The following is a 20,111-nucleotide window of genomic DNA, read 5'->3' as shown; positions in this document are numbered from 1 at the left end:
AAATGGTAACACAATTATAGTTTTTGGTGGACTTCTTTTTATATTTTCACTTTTTTTAAAAGAAAAAATGAAAACCATTGAACAAAAATGAACAAATGATTGAACAATAAGCTCTTGGCTTGTACTTTCTCCTTGATTTAGTTTGAGAAAACAAACGAATATCACAAATTAAAGCATCCAGGTTGCATTGAAGAATATAAATAACCATTAAGATTAACAAAGGAAAATTGAAATACTCTTTTAAATGAGAAACTATTGCACAATGAGTGAGTCTAACTAATAAAATGAGATATAATATAGTCAAATCTCTTTATAACGATGATATTTGTTTCAATATTAACTTTTTTTGGTTATGACAAAATGTTAAGTTGTATGGCAAAATGTTGTTATAAGAACATACAATATAACAATTATAATAAAATATTGTTATAGAAAATAGATGTTATAAAAGGTTATACGTTGTTAATAAATTGATCGGAAATAAATTTATCGAAAGCTATGTAAGTTTTTTTTTTAAAAATAAAATATCAATAATCTTGTTTCGTAAATCATTCGCTAACAAGTAAAAACTCAATTATAGCATTTGAGACAAAAAAAAGAAACAAAATATTATAGTTAGAGATTAAATAGATAAATAAATAAATACAAAAGCACATATACTGATTACACATGTTTTGTTCGATAAAATAATATGTCAGACAATTAGATCATGCCATATACATTAATTTAATCCAAATATTTGACATGCGTTCAATAATGTCAAATAACAAAAAAATTTAAAATAAAAAACAAGAAAATATTGGACAATTACCCCGAACAAAAAATGTACCCTATAAATTTTATTTTATTATATAACAAAATGATTTCTTATTAACTCATAAAATTAGAAATTAAAAACCAAATTGATTTTTATTTTTGAATTAGGTGGACTGGACCATAGCCATCTTGATCAAGTAATTCTTTTTTCTTCATATACTGTATTCTAAAATCTATGTTTAACGATATTTTTTACCTCGTTTAAATTTAACCTAATACGTTCTTTTCAATAATAAAATACTTATCACTTGCAACTATACATCATCTTGATAGGTTATAAATTTTTTAAAAAATATGAAATATTTTATAAAAAACAATATATTATCCATTACTCATTTTCTCAAATTTATTGATAATTCGATTAGTGAGTATTCATCAATTATAACATTTTAAAAAAGATAAAAAAAATATTTAAATAAATAATTAATTTAATTAACATTATACAAAAATCGTATAAAACATCATCAAAAACAAAAACAGTAACTAATTTTCTTCCATTTGATTAATTTTTGATAAACAAAGTTACTGGTTACTAGCATTAAAAAATAATAACCCGTTTAAATTTGAGTCAATTTGTTTTCCGATAATAGGAAAAGAAAAAGAAGAAGAAAAGTTTGGACTATTATTTACATTTGATTAGAAAAAAGGGAGGAAAAGACAGCCCCCTACAACTTTTCTAAGCTGTAAAACTGCTCTTACAAGTAAAACAGAGAAGGAGAAATAGGAAATCTGAAATACAAAGGACCTTCAAATTCAGAGAGAAGAGCGAGAAAAAAAATGGCGAAGTCGAGTGCGGATGATGAGGAGTTGAGAAGAGCTTGTGATGCGGCTTTAGAGAGCACTAAGCAGAAGATCGTCATGTCTATCAGAGTCGCTAAGAGCCGTGGGATCTGGGCGAAAACTGGAAAATTGGGTCGTAGTCATACTGCTAAACCCAGAGTTATCGCAATTTCCAGTAAGTAAACTATGTTATTTGTATAGATTTAGTTTACTTGCAGTTTTAATTAGACAGTTTATTTTAGTTATAATGAAATGTAAAGTAAAATTAGGTGATTCTGTTGTTTATAATTGTGTTACTGTGTCATCTGTTTTAATTTTGATGAAAATTGGAGTTTGTTGAGTTGCTTCAATGGCTGGAAATGAGTTTAATAAGACCTTAGCTAGTTCAGGTCTTTTAAGGATATCTGATAAAATTGGAATGATATAGAGAAGATTTGTAAGGTAGTGCTCGAGGTTGATATGTGCAGAGGCCTTAGCTAGCTTAGGGAAACTATAGATGTTCCTTTTTAGAGGAAGGAGAAGAGTAAGCAACTATTTGGCTTTTGGGTTTGAGGGTTTACCTTTTCAAAAAAAGAAAAAGGGAAAAAAGAGTGGATAATGCTAACTTCTAGTTTTATATGGACAGTTTATTTAGTAATAATGAAATGTGTCAGGATAGAATGGAATGGATAAGGAAACTTACTAGGCTGATTTATTAAAGTTAAGCTGGGTGATTCTGTTTCTACTTGTATTACTGAGTGATCTGTTTCAATTTGATGAAATATCTGATAAAATTGGAACAATACAGAGAAAGCTAATGTGCAAGGATGAGATATGCGAAGGCCTTAGAGTTTAGGGAAGCTGAACTTGTAGAGATGGTTAAGAGTTTAGAGGAAGGAGAAGAGTAATCATGAGGTTGTGGACTTTGAGTCACTAAGGAAACAAAGTCCGAAAAAACCCTTTTGACTCCTGTTAGGTGGTTTTGGGGGTAGTTCGGAGTTTGGTTTTCCATTAAAGAAGAAAAAGAAAAAGGAGAGGAATAACCATGAGGTTTGGTGTTTGAATTTCTAAGGGAGCAAAGTGGAATAGACTATTGAATTTCTAAGAGCTGATTCCTGATGCAACCCCGTCATGAATGGGAAGTGCTTCGAGTTCCTTCCACTATCCTCACGCTGGTCTTGGTTCTATCTTACATGTTCTTAATCGCCCTAGTGTAAGCCACCTATACACCTCTAGCCTCTAGCATCTCCATGTCATAAGCCTTCTTTAGGTCAATGAACACCATATGTAAGTCCCTCTTCCTCTCCTTATACTACTCCACCAGTCTCCTCACAAGGTAGATAACTTCTGTAATAGATTGCCTCGGCATGAATTCAAACTGATTCCTAGAAAAACTGGCCCGAACATCACCTTGTGACAAACAAGAGAAGGGTTGAGGGAGAAATGAGTCGTTAGTAAATTTATTATCACTAAATGGAACTATGCCATGGATTCTTTTACTATGGTCCAGAGTACTGGTTGGGTAGGTACCACATTGACCTAAAGAGGGGGGAAAACCTTATGCTATATTTGATGGGTACAGGAAGTGGATAAACCAGTAGAGTGGAATCCCAAAAAAGGAAAAAAAGAAGGAAGAATTGGCCATTGGGTACCCGAATATTTTCAGGAGTTGGACGAAAGGAGGAATCTATCTCTTTCACATTCTGCCCGGCCAGTCCAAACTATTTGAAGGAAATGATCAGTATTCAGCTAAGGGAATTAAGAGTGAAGTTATATTTATTTTTATTTACTCTTTCGGGTAAGAGGTTGTTGATGAAAGATGAGCTTATTTTGACTAACACCTTCAAATTTCTCAAGTAATGGTCAAATTTAGTGAGAAGCTCTTCCTTCATCCAAGATTTTTGAAGTTAAATATTGTCAGTGAAGTCCTCTAATGATTTTGCCATTTTAACAGATAATGTTTACCTCACAAAATGGAATGGGGTTGTATGTACTTTCAGTTTTTCCTTTTCTTTTTAAATTGTCGATCAGAGTTGGTCATTCTGGTAGTTCCCTCTATCATGATGTGTGGTTTGTGCAGCAAAAGCAAAAGGCCAACGAACTAAAGCTTTTCTTCATGTGTTAAAATATTCCACTGGAGGAGTTCTTGAGGTAAATACTTCTGATTTATTCTCTTTTACTAATTTTTTTGTCTTCTGTTCAGACACTAATCTTAGAACTTAAAACCAGATAATGTAGTGTAGTTGTCCACCCACGTGAATACGAACCTCAGACTTCATTATGGGTTATCAAACGGGCAAAAAATGAAGCTATGACTTCATTGTTATGAAAATGCCACAGAATTTAACATGACAGTTTCTTACTCAATTTTTATAATGTGCATGATGAAGCTATAATGATTTATAATACTGGTCAGAAGTATTTATGTTTACTAAATTGTCCTAGTTATAACCAATCTTATGAAAGGCAAAACTGAAGAATAACCAAGATGCTTGGAGGCAGCCAAGGTTGAACATTACCCCTGATGCTTTGCTTTCAGGCAATCAGTTCGTTGTTTTATCTTTGAAGTTACTACTAATTGGGGAAGGATAACTCCGTCTTGTTAAGAATAGTCACCCTAATTTGAAGCAAATGATTAGCTGAATTTTCCCTTCCATCTTGTTTTACTCCTGTTCCTCCACCCTTTTCTTAACCGTAAACATACATAATTATGTACAAGAAATTTGGATAAGTAGCTACTGAAACCTTGAGCAATTTGCTTGCTGAACATTGTTTGAGCACCTTACCCTGTGCTTTCACATTTTAAAACATTGGAAAGAACCAAATTGGATCTCCCAAAATCAACATATTAGACTAGTGAGTTTCATTTAAAGCAAATTGGGTCGAAATGTCATGTTTTCGCTAACAATTGTGTTGTACTCTCACATGCAGCCTGCAAAATTATACAAGCTTAAGCATCTGTCGAAGGTGGAGGTTGTAACTAATGATCCAAGTGGTTGTACATTTATGCTGGTAATATCATTGAAGAACTATATTTTCCTTACTCCTATAATAAAAGATATTTGGAACTTATTCTGAAGGATTTTTTCATATAGGGCTTTGATAATCTCAGAAGTCAAAGTGTCGCTCCCCCTCAGTGGACAATGCGTAATGTTGATGATAGGTTTGTTGCAAAAAAATATGTGCCATTCCTCTTTTTTCCTTTCCTTTAAACTGGAACCATTGAATTCATTAGATACCGATTCCTATCTATTTATCTGAATTTTATGCTAACATGATTTCTTTTCCTTTGCTGATGAACTTTTATCTTAATTGTTGTAGGAACCGCGTATTGCTTTGCATTCTAAACATATGTAAAGATGTTTTGGGTCGTCTCCCCAAGGTTGTTGGCATTGATGTGGTGGAGATGGCTCTTTGGGCAAAGGTGCATATAATAGTTCTTCAATTTGGTTTGAACCTCTTAACAGCACATCTGTAGGCCCCTTCTCTGTAAAAGTTAACTTGCTTCATTCTGTTTCTTATTCAAGATGAATTTTTCTGCCCATGAACTTGTTTGTCATTTCTGTTATCTTATAAAATTTGCAATTGTACTCTCTTGTTGTGAGGTCAGTGACCTATATTGGTAAAGCTGCCAGTAACATATATTGGTAAAGCTACTGACCTTGCTTCTCGTGTCGTGTATCAGATGTTGTGTGAATCTTTAAAGAAAGATCTCAAATATGCCTAACAAAGTTGAAATGGTTGATAAAGTTTAAATGCTTGCTAAATCATGTCACCTTGGCTGGTGTCGTGCCACTTGTGCGGTGCCCCCTAAAGTTCCTAACTTTTAAGTTTTTATCCATTAGTGTCATCTCCTGGTACTTTGATTTAGGACATTTAACAAAATTCCTAGCTATGTGTAAGTGAACAGATGCTTTCCTGTTGTCTTTTTAGATATGCACATTTACTTTCTATAAGCTGAAGATGGACACACTATCAGCAACACATGATGTTAAAGCAAACAGTCATCAGAATTAAATTGATCACCTACATTTCCTTTTTTCTTTAGTTAAATTTTCTTTGAAAAGGATATGGTCTATTTTCTGTGTGTGGATAAAACAATACTTTTATTAATATTGGAAATACTTCCAAATACAAGCTGTATGACAAATTCCTTTTAATTAATATGGGAATACTCTCACATATAAATATGTATAACAAAAAAGTAGAGAATCTACACAAAACTTTGGTTCTCTACCAAAGATACCAATCATCTATTATGAAAGGGAACCCATGGTCGCACCGAAAAAAAAGAGGCTATCCTCAAAAGCCTTCGAAGAGCATAACTTTTCAGAGAAAAAAAGGCCCTTCGAAGAGCAAATTATACACACTGACTGCTTACATCCACAGTGAACACATGCTTTCGTTAATTTGAAATACATATTCGTTCACAACTAGTTGCTTTTATATGTTTCTTTAATCCCCAGCACCCAACCCAATAGGAACTAAAATGAAACTTGGTGCTTGATGAGTTTAATGCAATTCTAATCTATATAAATCTATTTGTAGGAAAATACTCCAACATTTACCAAACAACATACTGATCTCCAAGATGGGCCGTTCAGTGCTGCTGTGGAAGAACGTGAGATGAAAGTAACTGTTGAAAGGGAACTTGTGTCTCAAGCAGAGGAAGAAGACATGGAGGCTCTTTTAGGCACGTATGTGGCCTCTTTTTCTCTCTTGTTTTGACATTTGATTATCTCATCTTTGGCTTGAAATGTAAGCTGCTTATGTCTGCATCGACAAGCCATCCCTTGGCACAATTGTGAGAGCAATTGTATAATAATGGCTAGTATGTCTCCTACAGTAATGATTAGGTGCTTTAGGAGGGTTAACAACGGTAAGAATGACATTCATGTGGACTCGGGTATAAGCAGTGTTTTAGAGAGCTAAAAGCATAAAAAGAACGTTTCTGAGGCTTAAATAATAATCGAGAAGCTAAGGGTGTGCCTCTTCAATTGAAGCGTGCAACTTAATGAAAATAAAAATTTCTTCGCTCAAAAGAAAAAAGAAAAAACTTGAACCAAATCCAGATATTACCTAAAAATATATTACATATAACATGAGAACTTCAACGGACATTATTAATATCCATTAGATTATGACGACTATGTTAATCCCTACTAGAATTCAACATTACATCCTTTGTTCCAATTTATGTGTCTTATTTCCTTTTTAGTATGCCTAGAAAAGCACGCCACTTCCTATATTTAGTAATTCCTTAAATCAAACATTTTTTCCTTCCTTCAAAATATCCCACACGGCATGTTTAGGACGACAAGATTCAAAGAGCATTTTGGTACATTATACACATCTTCAGTTTAAGAGCAGAAGATTTAAAAGTCTTCTTTATTGAACCTCTTTGTCCAGTCAAACTACGACACACAAAATAAAATAGAGGGAGTAAAAAATAATTTTAAACAAACCTTCATAAAGATATCTTCAATTGCAAAGTTGATTTTCAGTTTTCGATAAATCAACCAAAAAAAAGAATTAATCTTTTACCACCTTATAATTTCTCATTTGATTGCCGTTGCAACTGTACTGATAATTAGTTTCAATCAAGTTAATTTACCGAACAATTAGCTTAAATCAAGAGTTGGATAAGAAAAAGAAGCAGAAATTACCAAGAAGTAAAAAGATCCTTGACAACAAGAGAGAACAACGCACATGTGAAAAAGAAAAAGTCAGTGCGAGGAACAAAAAGAAAAAGAAAGAAGCAATTCAAGAAAAAATGGAGAGATAGAAGTAACAAAAGAAGAGTCACTATAAACATTGTTGCACAGTCGAAGCTTTTCCCAACTACAAAATCTTTCATATTATCATAAATTGCAAAAAAAAAAAAGTAGTGGGAAGGGTTGCTACAAACTGGAGACGCAAAAGAAGTCAAAGAGAACATTAATGTCTCCCTAGAGGAACCTTGTTATTCTTCTCTTTTTTCCATCATTCAAAGATCAAGTTCAATAATTAGTAGCTTTATCCTTGGATTACTTTGTTCCTCATAATCCAAACTCTAAAGTGTGCTTTTTTAAAGTCGAGCCTGTTATCTATTTGCATAACTTCGTTGCAAACACAACATTTTGTACTCGAAGATTATGATGACTGATAAGACATGTTTGATCAAGTAGATGGACTTGTGACCTAGTGGTCAATGAAGTGGATCAAGAATCATGAGGTCTCACGTTCAAATCCTAACAGAGACTAAAAACACTGGGGGATTTCTTCCTATCTGTCCTATCCTCCATGGACAGAATTATCTAGTACGTATGTTGGTGGGAGGTAACAAGTACCCAGTGGAATAGTCAAAGTGTGCATTAGTTGCACAGACACCACCATCATAAAGGATTTTGCAACTTCAGGTGTCACTGGAAGGAGAAAGGGTCCAATATCATGGCACAAAAAGGCTGTGGGTTGTTAAGATGGTTGAAGGGCAAACTACTCTATGCTATAATCCAAAAGGTTTACTGCAAACTGCAAATTAAATTCTTTCATGTGAGCAAGTTGTTGATCCAAAGCCCTCCCAATACCTTTGTGCTGTCCATGCTGTAGGGAATGAAGATTTATCCATAATTAAATGTATAAGAGGTTTTTCTTCATCGTTATGCTTGGGTAGGGTGTTTCCAATCTTAATTAGTCATTGAAAACTTGGGTTGGTTATTTGTGTCGGAGAACACCAAGCAGTTGGTAGCAGCAGTGATAGGCCTTTGCTTTTTTCCCCTCGTTAGCTGTTCTCTGGTTCGAGGTTTACTCGTTAGTTTAGTTGTAGCTGTTCTTCGTTTTCAAGTCCCTGATTTATCTGGGTAATATTTTGGTTCCTTGTCCTGATTTTGTTTTTCCAACTTCCTACAGTTATGTAATGGGTATTGGTGAAGCTGAGGCATTCTCAGAGCGGTTAAAGCGAGAGGTTCAAGCTCTGGAAGCTGCAAATGTGCATGCCATTTTGGAGAACGAGCCATTAATTGATGAGGTGACTAGTCAATATTTTGGTAAAAAGTTCCTATTATTTTGATACCTGTGTCTGTGGAGCTTTTGGTTTCATTTTCTTCCATGAGCTGCTGCTGATGTTGTTTTTGTAACAACCAATAGACTTCTACATGAATATGCTATGCAGCTCTTGCATTGTCAAACCTTTTTTCTGCCAAGTGTAGTTAACAGCAAACTTTGCCTGTCCCCTTATTTTCAGCTTTTCTTCCAAATCCTCCAATTATCTATATGTATGTTCTTAGATATACACACAACACTTAATTTGTTGCCTTCTTAGATGAGGGGAGAATTCCATGTTTTCCATGAAGGAGCAATATGTTTCTGCCTCTGAAATAATTGTCCTGCAGGTCTTGCAGGGGCTTGAAGCAGCCACCAGCTGTGTTGAAGATATGGATGAATGGTTGGGCATCTTCAACTTAAAGCTAAGACACATGAGAGAAGACATTGAATCAGTAGGAATCTCGCATTTCACCTATGTAGTTTATTATATAGTATTATCAGCAAGGAGATAAATTTTGCCTTTCTTAGTCTACTGATTTTGTATATGTATTTCTGTTATAATATAACTTGTGAATCTCTTGAATGTGAAAATTAGTTTTGTGTCATAGTCCTTGGTGCATCTATCTGATATGTAGTTTTGTAGTTTTTGTATTCAACGCAATGACCAATGTATAAACTTGGATAATATCATTTCCTTCCCAAATTTGGTTATCTAGAAGTCTGATCTTTCTGTATATATGCTTCCAGGGAAAAGGGACCATAGTTCTATGTTTGTGTTAGAATAGGAATAGGTGTACACAATCCTACTTAGTATTGAATAGAAATAGGAATAGATTATAGTATTCTACTTAGAATAGGAATAGAAATATGAATAGTTTATAGTATTCTTCTTGAAAAAGGATTGTTTTATAGTGTCTATAAATAGGGTCTTTGTGTAATATTGTTCTTACACAATTTAAAAATATTTTTCTCCTATATTTCTCACATGGTATCAGAGCCTCTACGATCTTGGTAGAGAATTAAAGAGCTTCCGTTGCCGGCGGGTGGCTATTACTCATATATGCCGCCCGTTTGGCCAATGAATATGTTAGCAAAAGTCTGGGTCACCGTATATCTTTTCGGTGACTATTTCCTCATAACTAATTTGCGCAGCACCGTGCATCTTTCCGGTGACTACTTTTTCATATTTAATTTGCGTAGTACCGTGCATTTTTTCGGACTACTTTCTCATATCTATTTGTGTAGCACCGTGCATCATTCCGGTGACTACTTTCTCATATCCGATTTGTGTAGCACCGTGCTATCTTTTCGGTGACTACTTTTTCATATTCTATTTGCGTAGGACCATGCCATCTTTCTGGTGACTACTTTCTTATTTGTGTTGGGTCGTGCCATCATTCCGACTCTACCCAGATAATTTTTATTTTCCAGTATGGTCGTGCCATCATTCCGACCCTACTCATATCATTCTCTTTCTCAGTAGGGTCATGCCATTCCGACCCTACCCATCTAATTTCTGTTTTCCAGTAGGGTCGTGCCATCATTCCGACCCCACTCATATCATTCTCTTTCTTAGTAGGGTCATGCCATCATTCTGACCCTACTCATATAGTTTTATTTCTTAGATTGTGACGATTTTTAGCCATCAAATCTAATAATCTAGGGCATGAGCATGTTTCAGCCAGTTTTACGGTAACTTTCTTGTTTAAGATCTACTCATCTCTTGATTTCGAGACGTTTCATATATTTTATACCAGATTTCGAGCATTTTTAAGCAGCTATTGCATTGTTTCTGAGAGATTTGAGTTTTCCTGCAGTGTTTTCTTTCTATTTCAGATTTACTTTCGCCAAAAAAAGGAAGAAGAAGGCATCCTCAGACATTTGGACTAGATTACAGTGATATTTTCTCTCTCGTGGCTAAAATCGCATATGTTAGCCTTTTTCTATCTATAGTTGTCGTTCTCCATTGGCCTTTTATTCAGTTGGACATTAAGAATGTTTTTCTCCACGGTGATCTCTAGAAAAAAGTCTATATGGAGCAATCACCTGATTTTGTTGCTCATGGGGAGTCTGGTAGCCTTTGTATGTTGATTGTGTAAGTCACTCTATGGTCTGAAACAGTCTTCTCAAGTCAATTTATGGTCTGAAACAGTCTTCTCAATCTTCTCAAGCTTGGTTTGGGAAGTTCAACATTGCAATTCAGGAATTTATCACTCTGTGTTTTATCGATATATCACATCAAATTCAGTGTTTCATGAGAGGAGTAAACACATTGAGATTGATTGTCACTTTGTCAGGAGATATTGTTACAAAGTTTGTGAAGTCAAGTGATCAATTTGCAGATATCTTCATCAAGTCCCTCATTGGTCCTCGTATTAATTATATTTGTAACAAGCTAGGTACATATGATTTGTATGCACCAGCTTGAGGGGGAGTGTTAGAATAGGAATAGGTGTACACAATCCTACTTAGAATTGGAATAGATTATAGTATCCTACTTAGAATAGGAATAGAAATATGAATAGCTTATAGTATTCTTCTTGGAAAATGATTGTTTTATAGTGTCTATAAATAGGGTCTTTGTGTAATATTGTTCTTACTCAATTCAGAAATATTTTTCTCCTATATTTCTCACAGTTTGCATGGTTCTAGTTGCTGTAAGACTGGGTTTTCTACATTACATATACATATCCAAAGCTGGGTCCGGACACCAGACTCATATATATATACACACACACACATATTCAGATATTTAATTGCATTAGAATGTTGACAGCCTATTATTTGAATGGATCTCCTTTGCTAGTGCACTGCTGATCCTTTATCTATGCAGATAGAGAGCCGCAACAACAAGCTAGAAATGCAGTCAGTTAACAACAAAGCATTGATTGAGGAACTTGATAAGCTTCTTGAGAGATTGCGTATACCCTCTGAGGTCTCTCTCTCTCTCTCTCTCTCTCTCTCTGTCTATCTGTCTCCGACCTTGTTAATGGACGCTAATAAACTAATGTTTTTACTCGATCATTCTTGTTTTGTAGTATGCAGCATCTTTAACAGGTGGTTCATTTGATGAGACAAGAATGCTTCAAAACATTGAGGCATGCGAGTGGTTAACTAATGCTTTACGTGGTCTTGAAGCTCCTAATTTGGATCCTAGCTATGCAAACATGAGAGCTGTATGTCCACTTGCTCATTTCTTTCTTTCTGATTCTTTTGGTTATTTCTTCATCAGTGTTGTGCTTCATCATATGGGGTCGAAAAGGTTAATATATATAGACAAGCATACATATTAAAGCATAGCACAATTTTTGGCCTGATCAGGTCTTGGATAACTGTTGTTTCTCAGGTGATTGGGGAAATATAAAATGGTTGAATTATTGCAAATATATGGTATTTGTTGTATCATGTGACGTGAATGGCCTTGATGAACCTTGGGTTTGTAAACTGGATAGGGAACTCGTCCTTTCTCTTTTTCAATCAACTGGCTAATTCTTATTGATAAACTTCTTGTGATTTAATGGGGCTTATGATCTATTACTGTATATGGATGAGAAGTATGGAAATTGTATTGTTACATCTTATGTGCTTGTCTGCCAGTGTAATTGAAACCTAAGTAGTCCTGCCTTTCAGATAAACTATTTCACATTGGCAGTGAATGTTTCTCTAATTTGTGTGTGAAAGTGTGAACTCACTTTTACTTGCGGAAATGTTCTTGAATCTCTTGTAGGTAAAGGAGAAACGAGCAGAGCTTGACAAGTTAAAAACAACATTTGTTCGAAGAGCATCTGAATTCTTGAGAAACTATTTTACCAGTTTGGTGGATTTTATGATAAGTGATAAGAGTTATTTTTCTCAGGTATTCTTCTGCTGTCACTTTTACTTTTTACTCAATTGTCATCTTTTTTTTGTAAGTAGTTACTATTGACAGCTGATAACATGAATTAAACAGCGTGGACAATTGAAGAGGCCTGATCATGCTGATCTGAGATACAAGTGCAGGACATATGCTCGTCTTTTGCAGCATCTGCAGGTCAGACTGATTCAATTTCTTGGTTAACTTACTATTGTTTATTTCAATAGTTTCTGATGTCTTTTTCGCTATCCTGTATTTACAGAGTCTTGACAAGAATTGCTTGGGCTCCTTAAGAAAAGCTTATTGTACATCCCTTAATTTGCTTTTGCGCCGGGAGGTCAGAAAGTTATTGTTATTAATCCAATTGTCTTTTCATGTCTTTCGATAACTACTTTTACTTCCTTCTTCTTTCTGAGTAGGTTGCTTAGATCTCCTTATATGTTCACTACAGCATTGGTGCACTTCTAAACTATTTGAATATCCGTTATCTTCATCTCAAACCTTCAGTGTCCTTTGCATCAAAGAGTTGCCAAGTTAACCTGCTTTTGAACAAGTTTAATCTACTTGTAATCTATGATCATAGCTAGACAGTTCCCGGGCTAAATTGTAAATGAGGTTCAGACTTCTCTAAAAATGAGACCGAAGTGCATGCTGTTCACAATAAGCAATAACAAGCTGTATAAAAAATGAAGTGGCAGCAGTAGAAAACCAGATGAGAAGAAAATGAGAAAGATGGGAAGTGCCTGGAGGGGAATCCAAATTAACACTAGTCACTCAAAGACATTGATTTATAATTTGACTCAGAACTTTTAGTATACATACAAACTGGATGAGTAAGGAAAAATGAATTAGGACTTTGGGAGATCAATTTTGGAGAAAAAGAATTATTTCACGTCCAAGTAACTTGGAACCCTGTCTAGAGGACTTCGACCAAGTGGACTTTCAGCACTATGGAATTAATGGCAATTGGACTGCAATCCTCTTGAAAAGGTCCTGAAATTATCTGAAGCTAGCTAATTTCTGGGCTACTTAGACCTATGAACGCACTTAAAAAGATAAATCTATTAACAGCTGCCTTCTCACTCAAAAGAGTCATAGCACAAAAAAGCTACCAAGGACATTGCTTGGTGGACCAAACAATGTTCTTGCATGTTCTGGGGTCATAATCTTCACAATTGGCAAGCTGGCCCAGAAACCACCATCATTAAAAAATTCTTCACATTGGGCAGCCAGAACTGAGAGTGTGCATTCTGCTAACAGTTTCCTTCTTTTGCTGCCAGTGAGAAGAAATCAAGAGGTGAAACAGGCTTAATTGTCTAAGAGTGACCCAACATGTAAAGATTTGAAAAACATATTTGCATTATGCATTGATGGCTGTCTATTTTTTTTATTTTTTTTCAATTTGTGTGTTAACTCTAGATGCCTTGATACCCGTCTCATAGAAATTTCAGTTAACCTATAAGAAAAAGCTGAATCTGTTGGTTTTTATCTGCATCGATGTACCCCCTAAATATTTTTTGGAGTTCTGATGAAATATTCCTATTTATTGGCCATGCCTTGTGATTCTCCTTAGACCAAACTTCAGAGTTGAAAATGGATAAAGTTTTGGGATCATAATAGATCCTTGATAAAGGACATTTCAAGTTGAAAGTAATGATTCCTTAAGTATGCCATACTTTGCAGGCTCGTGAGTTTGCAAATGAGCTTCGTGCCAGTACAAAGGCGTCGAGAAATCCAACTGTATGGCTTGAAGGTTCAATGGGTTCGAATCAAAATGTGAATAGTGCAGACACTTCAACAGTTTCAGATGCATATGCTAAAATGCTGACAATATTTATCCCTCTACTTGTGGATGAGGTGCTCCTCTACTTTCTTCGCTCTCTGGGATATATTTATATATATAATTGGTTAATGTTGTTTTCACTCCCAATATAAGTTTTTTGTTTCTTTTTCCTAAATGCAGAGTTCATTCTTTGCTCACTTCATGTGCTTTGAAGTTCCTGCACTCGTTCCACCAGGAGGTCTTGCTAATGGCAATAAAAGTGCTCATGATGAGGATGATGCATACTATGATGATTTGGGCATTATGGATATTGATGAGAATGACAAGAAAGCTGGTAATGCTTTGTCCTTTTTCCTTCTCTTGCCTAGCCTGAGTTATGGTCAATTAAGGACTACTTTTTATTATCTTGCAGGTAAAAACACTGGTGAGCTAGAGGCACTGAACGAATCGCTTCATGATTTACTTGATGGAATACAAGTAATGCCACATTTCATTCTTACAATAGCCTTGTTATTTGATTATAATCACAATAGTCTGTTTACTTGAAGTGAAAATATGGCCCTGCGGGGATTCAGCTAACTTGAGTTAGTATCAGGTTGAGATGGTGAATAAAAATTACGGATCTTAGTTGTAGGTGTGTTTTCTAATTTGGTGATTCTTCTACTGTAAGCTATGTGTTATCTACCCGATCAATGTTCACACCTTCATGCTTGGTTGTTTATCCGGTACAATGTTTACTTTTCAACAATTGCCTGCTATAACCGTACTCATCCTGATAGAGTTCAAACTTTTACTCAGAAAGAACAAGAAAATTGGTTTTGCATTGTTCAGCAGACGGCTTATTTCTTTTCTGTAATAAAAATGCCTATTATCCTCTGCTGTTATGTACAAATTGGCGAACCTTTATGATGGTTGATGCGCCACCATCTCTAGTTGTGTTCTGTAGAACCAGCCCTTGATAAACCAAGTTATTGCATTCTGGACATATTTTATTTTTCCTTGTCATGAGGAGCTAGTGCTGAATGTTTGCCAGCAAGTTTTACCTAGTCTTCATGGTGCTTATAGCTTAGTTTCTCTATTAGTATTTTTTCTCTTTTGTGGATCAATTTTCTTTGTAGTTTCGAAGTATTTTTGTCTCAATATTCTGGTTGTTGATGGGCGTAATTGTTAGTTGGATGGTTACAGATTCTGTTCGAAACACCTGACAAAACTCTCTTCTTTTCACGTGTTTTAGGAAGACTTCTATGCGGTGGTGGATTGGGCATACAAGATTGATCCTTTGCGCTGCATATCAATGCATGGAATAACAGAACGTTATATTTCAGGTCAGAAGGCTGATGCTGCAGGATTTGTGCGCATCTTGCTTGATGACTTGGAATCTAGAATTTCAGTGCAGTTCAGTCGGGTGAGTTCTTGTCATAATATATGCTTTTGGAACTCATAAGTGATGATGTTTACTTTCTTTTCTGTTTGCTTCAATTGCAGTTTGTTGATGAAGCGTGTCATCAAATTGAAAGAAATGAGCGAAATGTTCGACAGTTGGGAGTCTTGTCATATATACCAAGGTGGACTGAGTTATATATGTCCTTACTTTTGTATACTTGCCTTAGCTTTGGGCTCAAATATGTAGTTAAATGGTTCAACTTGGGGGCATCTGAATAGTGCTTGACATATCTAGGGTGTAAAGTTATTGGTTAAGCATGTAAATTTGGTGTCAGAAGAATGTGTTTTAACTAGTGGCATTGCAGTTAAAGCTTTTGTCTTTTTATCTTACCCTCCTAGTTTATGTGGTCTGATATTCTGATTAGTAGCGCATTTAGACATGCTAGAATATAGGCTCTTATATTATATTTTCTTTACTGAAGGATTGGCCTTTATTAACACTGACAACAGTATGGGTTTGTTTCTTTGGGAACAATTTTTCCCCAGTTTGAAGGAAAAAGAGAGTGATTTCACATTTTGCATACTATAATTGTTACTACCAAGAAAATTCATACTTTGCTTGAAGAAATCAATCCCTCCAACTTTTTAGCTTACAGTTTGCTCAGCTATTTTTATTTCTATTATTTACCCAATAATTTTCTTTTCAAGTAAAGTTAGACAGTGTCAATTTTATATTGGATATTCCAGCTTGATTTCGTCGACTTAATCACTTAGTGTATCTGAGAGTAGGGCTTTTTTCCTTCCACTTGTGCACTTTCACACTCTTTTCATCTCTGTATTACCTCTTTTATGATTAATTATCTTGCTTTTTACCTTTTGCTGTGAGCTTCCTCTAACAACTTTTCGATTGAAGTTATTAATAACTGTTGGGCTGTGTGGTGCTTGTTGTAATTAAAATATGATTTGCTACTTATTTTCCTTTCAGACTACCGCCAATTGATCTTTTTGTCTTGAATTATCAACCATTTCATTTGATATTGTAGATTTGCCATGCTTGCAACCCGTATGGAGCAGTATATCCAAGGACAATCAAGGGATTTGGTTGACCAGGCGTATGCAAAGTTTGTGAGTGCTTTCATCTCTGACTTGTTTCTTAATAAGCGAGTGTGAAGAGCTATTAATATGTGAGATTACGACTGCTGAAGATTTTTAAATGGCTTAATATGTAGTTGATTGCTTTTGTTTTCCATTTTTTTGGTGTTAGTATAGCAGTTGATAATTCTATAATTTACCTTTTTAAAATTCTATTATAGAAAAATCACATATTGCTAAAGTGGGAATTAAGGGAAAAAAGCAAAATAGAAATTAGGAAATATGTATATTGTTCTTTTCTCCTCTCTGTGATGATTTTAATTTTTACACTTTGTTGTCGTCAGATAATACTTTTTCCCTTACGTATTGTTGTGGCATGGCTGTTTTGGAAATTGTTTGGCAGGTCACTACAATGTTCCTTACTTTGGATAAAATTGCTAAAGCAGACCCAAAATATGAGGACATTATGCTTTTAGAAAACTATGCAGCATTTCAGAATAGGTATTGTTCTAATGTTGCTTTCAGAACTCTATTCCATATTCTATTCCGTCAAATCAGTTAGTGTGCTGATGGGAAGCAGTTGTGCAGTCTTTATGACCTGGCTAATATGGTGCCGACATTAGCGAAATTCTATCATGAAGCTAGTGAATCTTATGAACAAGCTTGCACACGCCATATCAACGTGATTATATTCTATGTAAGCTTCCCTATTTCTTGCTTCTTGATTTTGTAATGTTTTCTTTGCTACTTTTATTGTTACTAGTAACTTCTTTAGGTTCAAGTCTTTCTGATGATATACCTTAAACCTATACTTTCCGACAGCAATTTGAGCGACTTTTTCAGTTCGTTCGAAGAATTGAGGATTTGATGTACACAATCCCGCCTGAAGAGGTTAGATTACTTTCTCTTTTTGTTACAGCATTTATCGTCTTCCCTCCTCTTAAGGGTATCTTAATTTTTCTTGCATGAGGACAATATTGCTTGTTAATTAGTTTCCTTCTTTGTTATTAAGTTGATACGAATTTGAGCCAGTACATGATATTAAATTACTAATACGGGAATAAAATTGTATTCTTTCTTCGGCAGATGGAACTTTAGGTTTGCATTGCTGACATTGTTAAAGTTTAAGCTGACACTGAGCTAAAATTTGGTTCCCGTATTTGTAGCTGGGTTATTCCCTTTCCTCCTTTTGAAGTAACAAAGAACTGTTTTGTTCCATATTTGCACTTGCGTGATGTTTATATTGACTTTAAATGCAAATGCTTCTTATTTGACTGCGTCAATAGATCATCTGTTGCTAATGATCTATGCTTTTATATATTTTAGATTCCATTCCAACTTGGGCTGTCAAAGATGGATCTTCGGAAGGTGGTAAAATCTAGTTTATCTGGGGTAAGTCTGTCAATGTCCTCAATTGATGTTCTATCTTTTCTAACCTAAAAAATGTCACTTATATGCCTTACATTTCGGGGTCTTTGATATATGTTCAAACTTTGGTTCTATAGGTGGATAAGTCCATCAGTGCAATGTATAAGAGATTGCAGAAGAACTTAACCTCAGAGGAGTTGCTGCCTTCATTATGGGATAAATGCAAGGTATATCTATCAAAATTGGGTATTGAAATTAATCACTTGAAAATCTCGATGAGAAATAAATTATACGGTGCCTTGTGTGACTCACGCCACAAAACTGGTGAGACAATCCAGGGGAATCCTCTGGCCATTGGCTTGTCCGAGTTCTCTTATTAAAGAACTTAATCCTCGCTTTATGACGAGATGGACAGTGAACTGGAGAAGTGATAAAAATAGTGCCATTTTTAAAGCTGGAGTTACACTAGTGATTATATAAACATAAATCATAATTAATGGACCTGTGGTACAATGGAGACATATTTAAGTCCTTTTTCAATTGCATTGTCCTGTAACATTGAAATCTTGCGTCCAATTTTTGAGTTACTTTTAAAGTTTACTTTGTGCCTAGGCTTTTGTTGATCTCTATCTTCCTTTGGTTCATTTTTCGTATAGCAAATTTATCTACAACATTCGTATTCTTGCAGAAGGAGTTCTTGGACAAGTACGAAAGTTTTGCTCAGCTTGTAGCCAAGATATACCCCAGTGAGAATGTCCCATCTGTCTCAGAAATGCGCGATCTTTTGGCATCCATGTAAAGAAGCTTTTTGTGAGTTCGATTCTAGTTTTAGTTGTTAGGAAAAGAAGGTTGTAGAGTTTGTATTTTGTTGTCTATTTGTATTCTGTAGAGCATTTGCGTGTATCGCCCTTGCCGGTTTTGTTCTGTAATGTTTTCTTTTAAGCTACTGTGTGGGTTATCTGAGTTTTTTTATTCTAAGTTTAACTACTGTGGAGGAAGAAATGTTTTATCGTACTCTGTATCAATTAATCCATTAGTTATTATTGAAGAAGTGTTTTCACTAGTGATGCCTTGAAGTCCACTCCCCTTTACTAGTGTCTCTTGCACTGCATGGCATCAATCAATGGTGAGGCCCACATTTATACTTTTGCTATAACATTACACTGTATGTATAATTTGGTTATGCATACATATTGATTGTTAAATTTAGAACTGCGAATATGTTGGATTAGTTTGGTTTTGAAGGTTATCGGTTAATAGACATATTAAATTGTTAAAGAACCGTTAAGATATTGATTATTGGTTAATCGGTATTGATTGTTATTGAGTTAACTGTTAAAATTATACATGAAAAGTTTTCCTTATCCAAAATCACTTGCAAACAATGTGATAATTGAATCTAATAGGGTATTTCAATAATTATCAAGTAATTTGCGCCTAAAAATTTAGTTTCATTAAATTGAATATGATAATACTTGTTTAGAATAAGTATTAACAATATTATGAAGATCAATTGCAAGAAGAAAATAATGAGCATAATGTTTGATCCAAAAGGAACCAATTGATTTAGTATTATTTGCACTACTTGAGTAATAAAACATAATGAACCTACAAGAGTTATCCTCAACTATTATCGAGTTATAGGTTAATCTGCTAAGAAAAAATTATCATAATTCGATAAAAAATAAAATCAAAATCATTGTCAAACTATTAAATCAATAATTCAATATTGATATATCAATAGCATTTTTTTGATTCGGATTATCGGGTTCAATTCGATTTTAAACAGCTCTAGTTAAATTCTTAAAATGGGAAAGTTACATAGATATGTTATATTAAGAATATATTTACCATTTATAGCAATAACATTTTTTTCACTACACTTATAATACAATTCTAATAGATATTACAGAGAACAATTTATAAAATACATATAATACAAGTTTTATTTATGGATAATACATTTACCACATTTTTAATACACTTATAATACATTATATGGATTTTGTTTTACCAAACAAACATACTATATTT

At 34.5% G+C, this 20,111-nt stretch overlaps 1 protein-coding gene across 1 annotated transcript; it reads left to right on the top strand.

The window, feature by feature from the left end:
* Positions 1 to 1,458: 1,458 nt before the first annotated feature.
* On the top strand, positions 1,459 to 19,128 carry LOC129881021 (exocyst complex component SEC3A). Its single transcript, XM_055955335.1, has 25 exons — positions 1,459 to 1,771; positions 3,656 to 3,726; positions 4,507 to 4,587; positions 4,671 to 4,738; positions 4,897 to 4,999; positions 6,124 to 6,272; positions 8,464 to 8,581; positions 8,946 to 9,050; positions 11,432 to 11,533; positions 11,637 to 11,774; positions 12,326 to 12,454; positions 12,548 to 12,628; positions 12,714 to 12,788; positions 14,135 to 14,308; positions 14,415 to 14,568; positions 14,647 to 14,711; positions 15,469 to 15,639; positions 15,720 to 15,799; positions 16,661 to 16,742; positions 17,113 to 17,210; positions 17,298 to 17,406; positions 17,532 to 17,600; positions 18,036 to 18,101; positions 18,215 to 18,304; positions 18,766 to 19,128. Exons 1-25 carry the CDS (start codon positions 1,594 to 1,596, stop codon positions 18,874 to 18,876), a joined length of 2,667 nt encoding a protein of 888 aa, XP_055811310.1. The 5' UTR covers positions 1,459 to 1,593; the 3' UTR covers positions 18,877 to 19,128.
* Positions 19,129 to 20,111: the final 983 nt, after the last annotated feature.

This window comes from Solanum dulcamara, chromosome 1 (genome assembly GCF_947179165.1).
Source record: "Solanum dulcamara chromosome 1, daSolDulc1.2, whole genome shotgun sequence".
Classification (NCBI taxonomy): Eukaryota; Viridiplantae; Streptophyta; class Magnoliopsida; order Solanales; family Solanaceae; genus Solanum; species Solanum dulcamara.
Note: the sequence above shows the minus strand (reverse complement) of the source record. Positions and strands in the feature narration are given on the sequence as shown.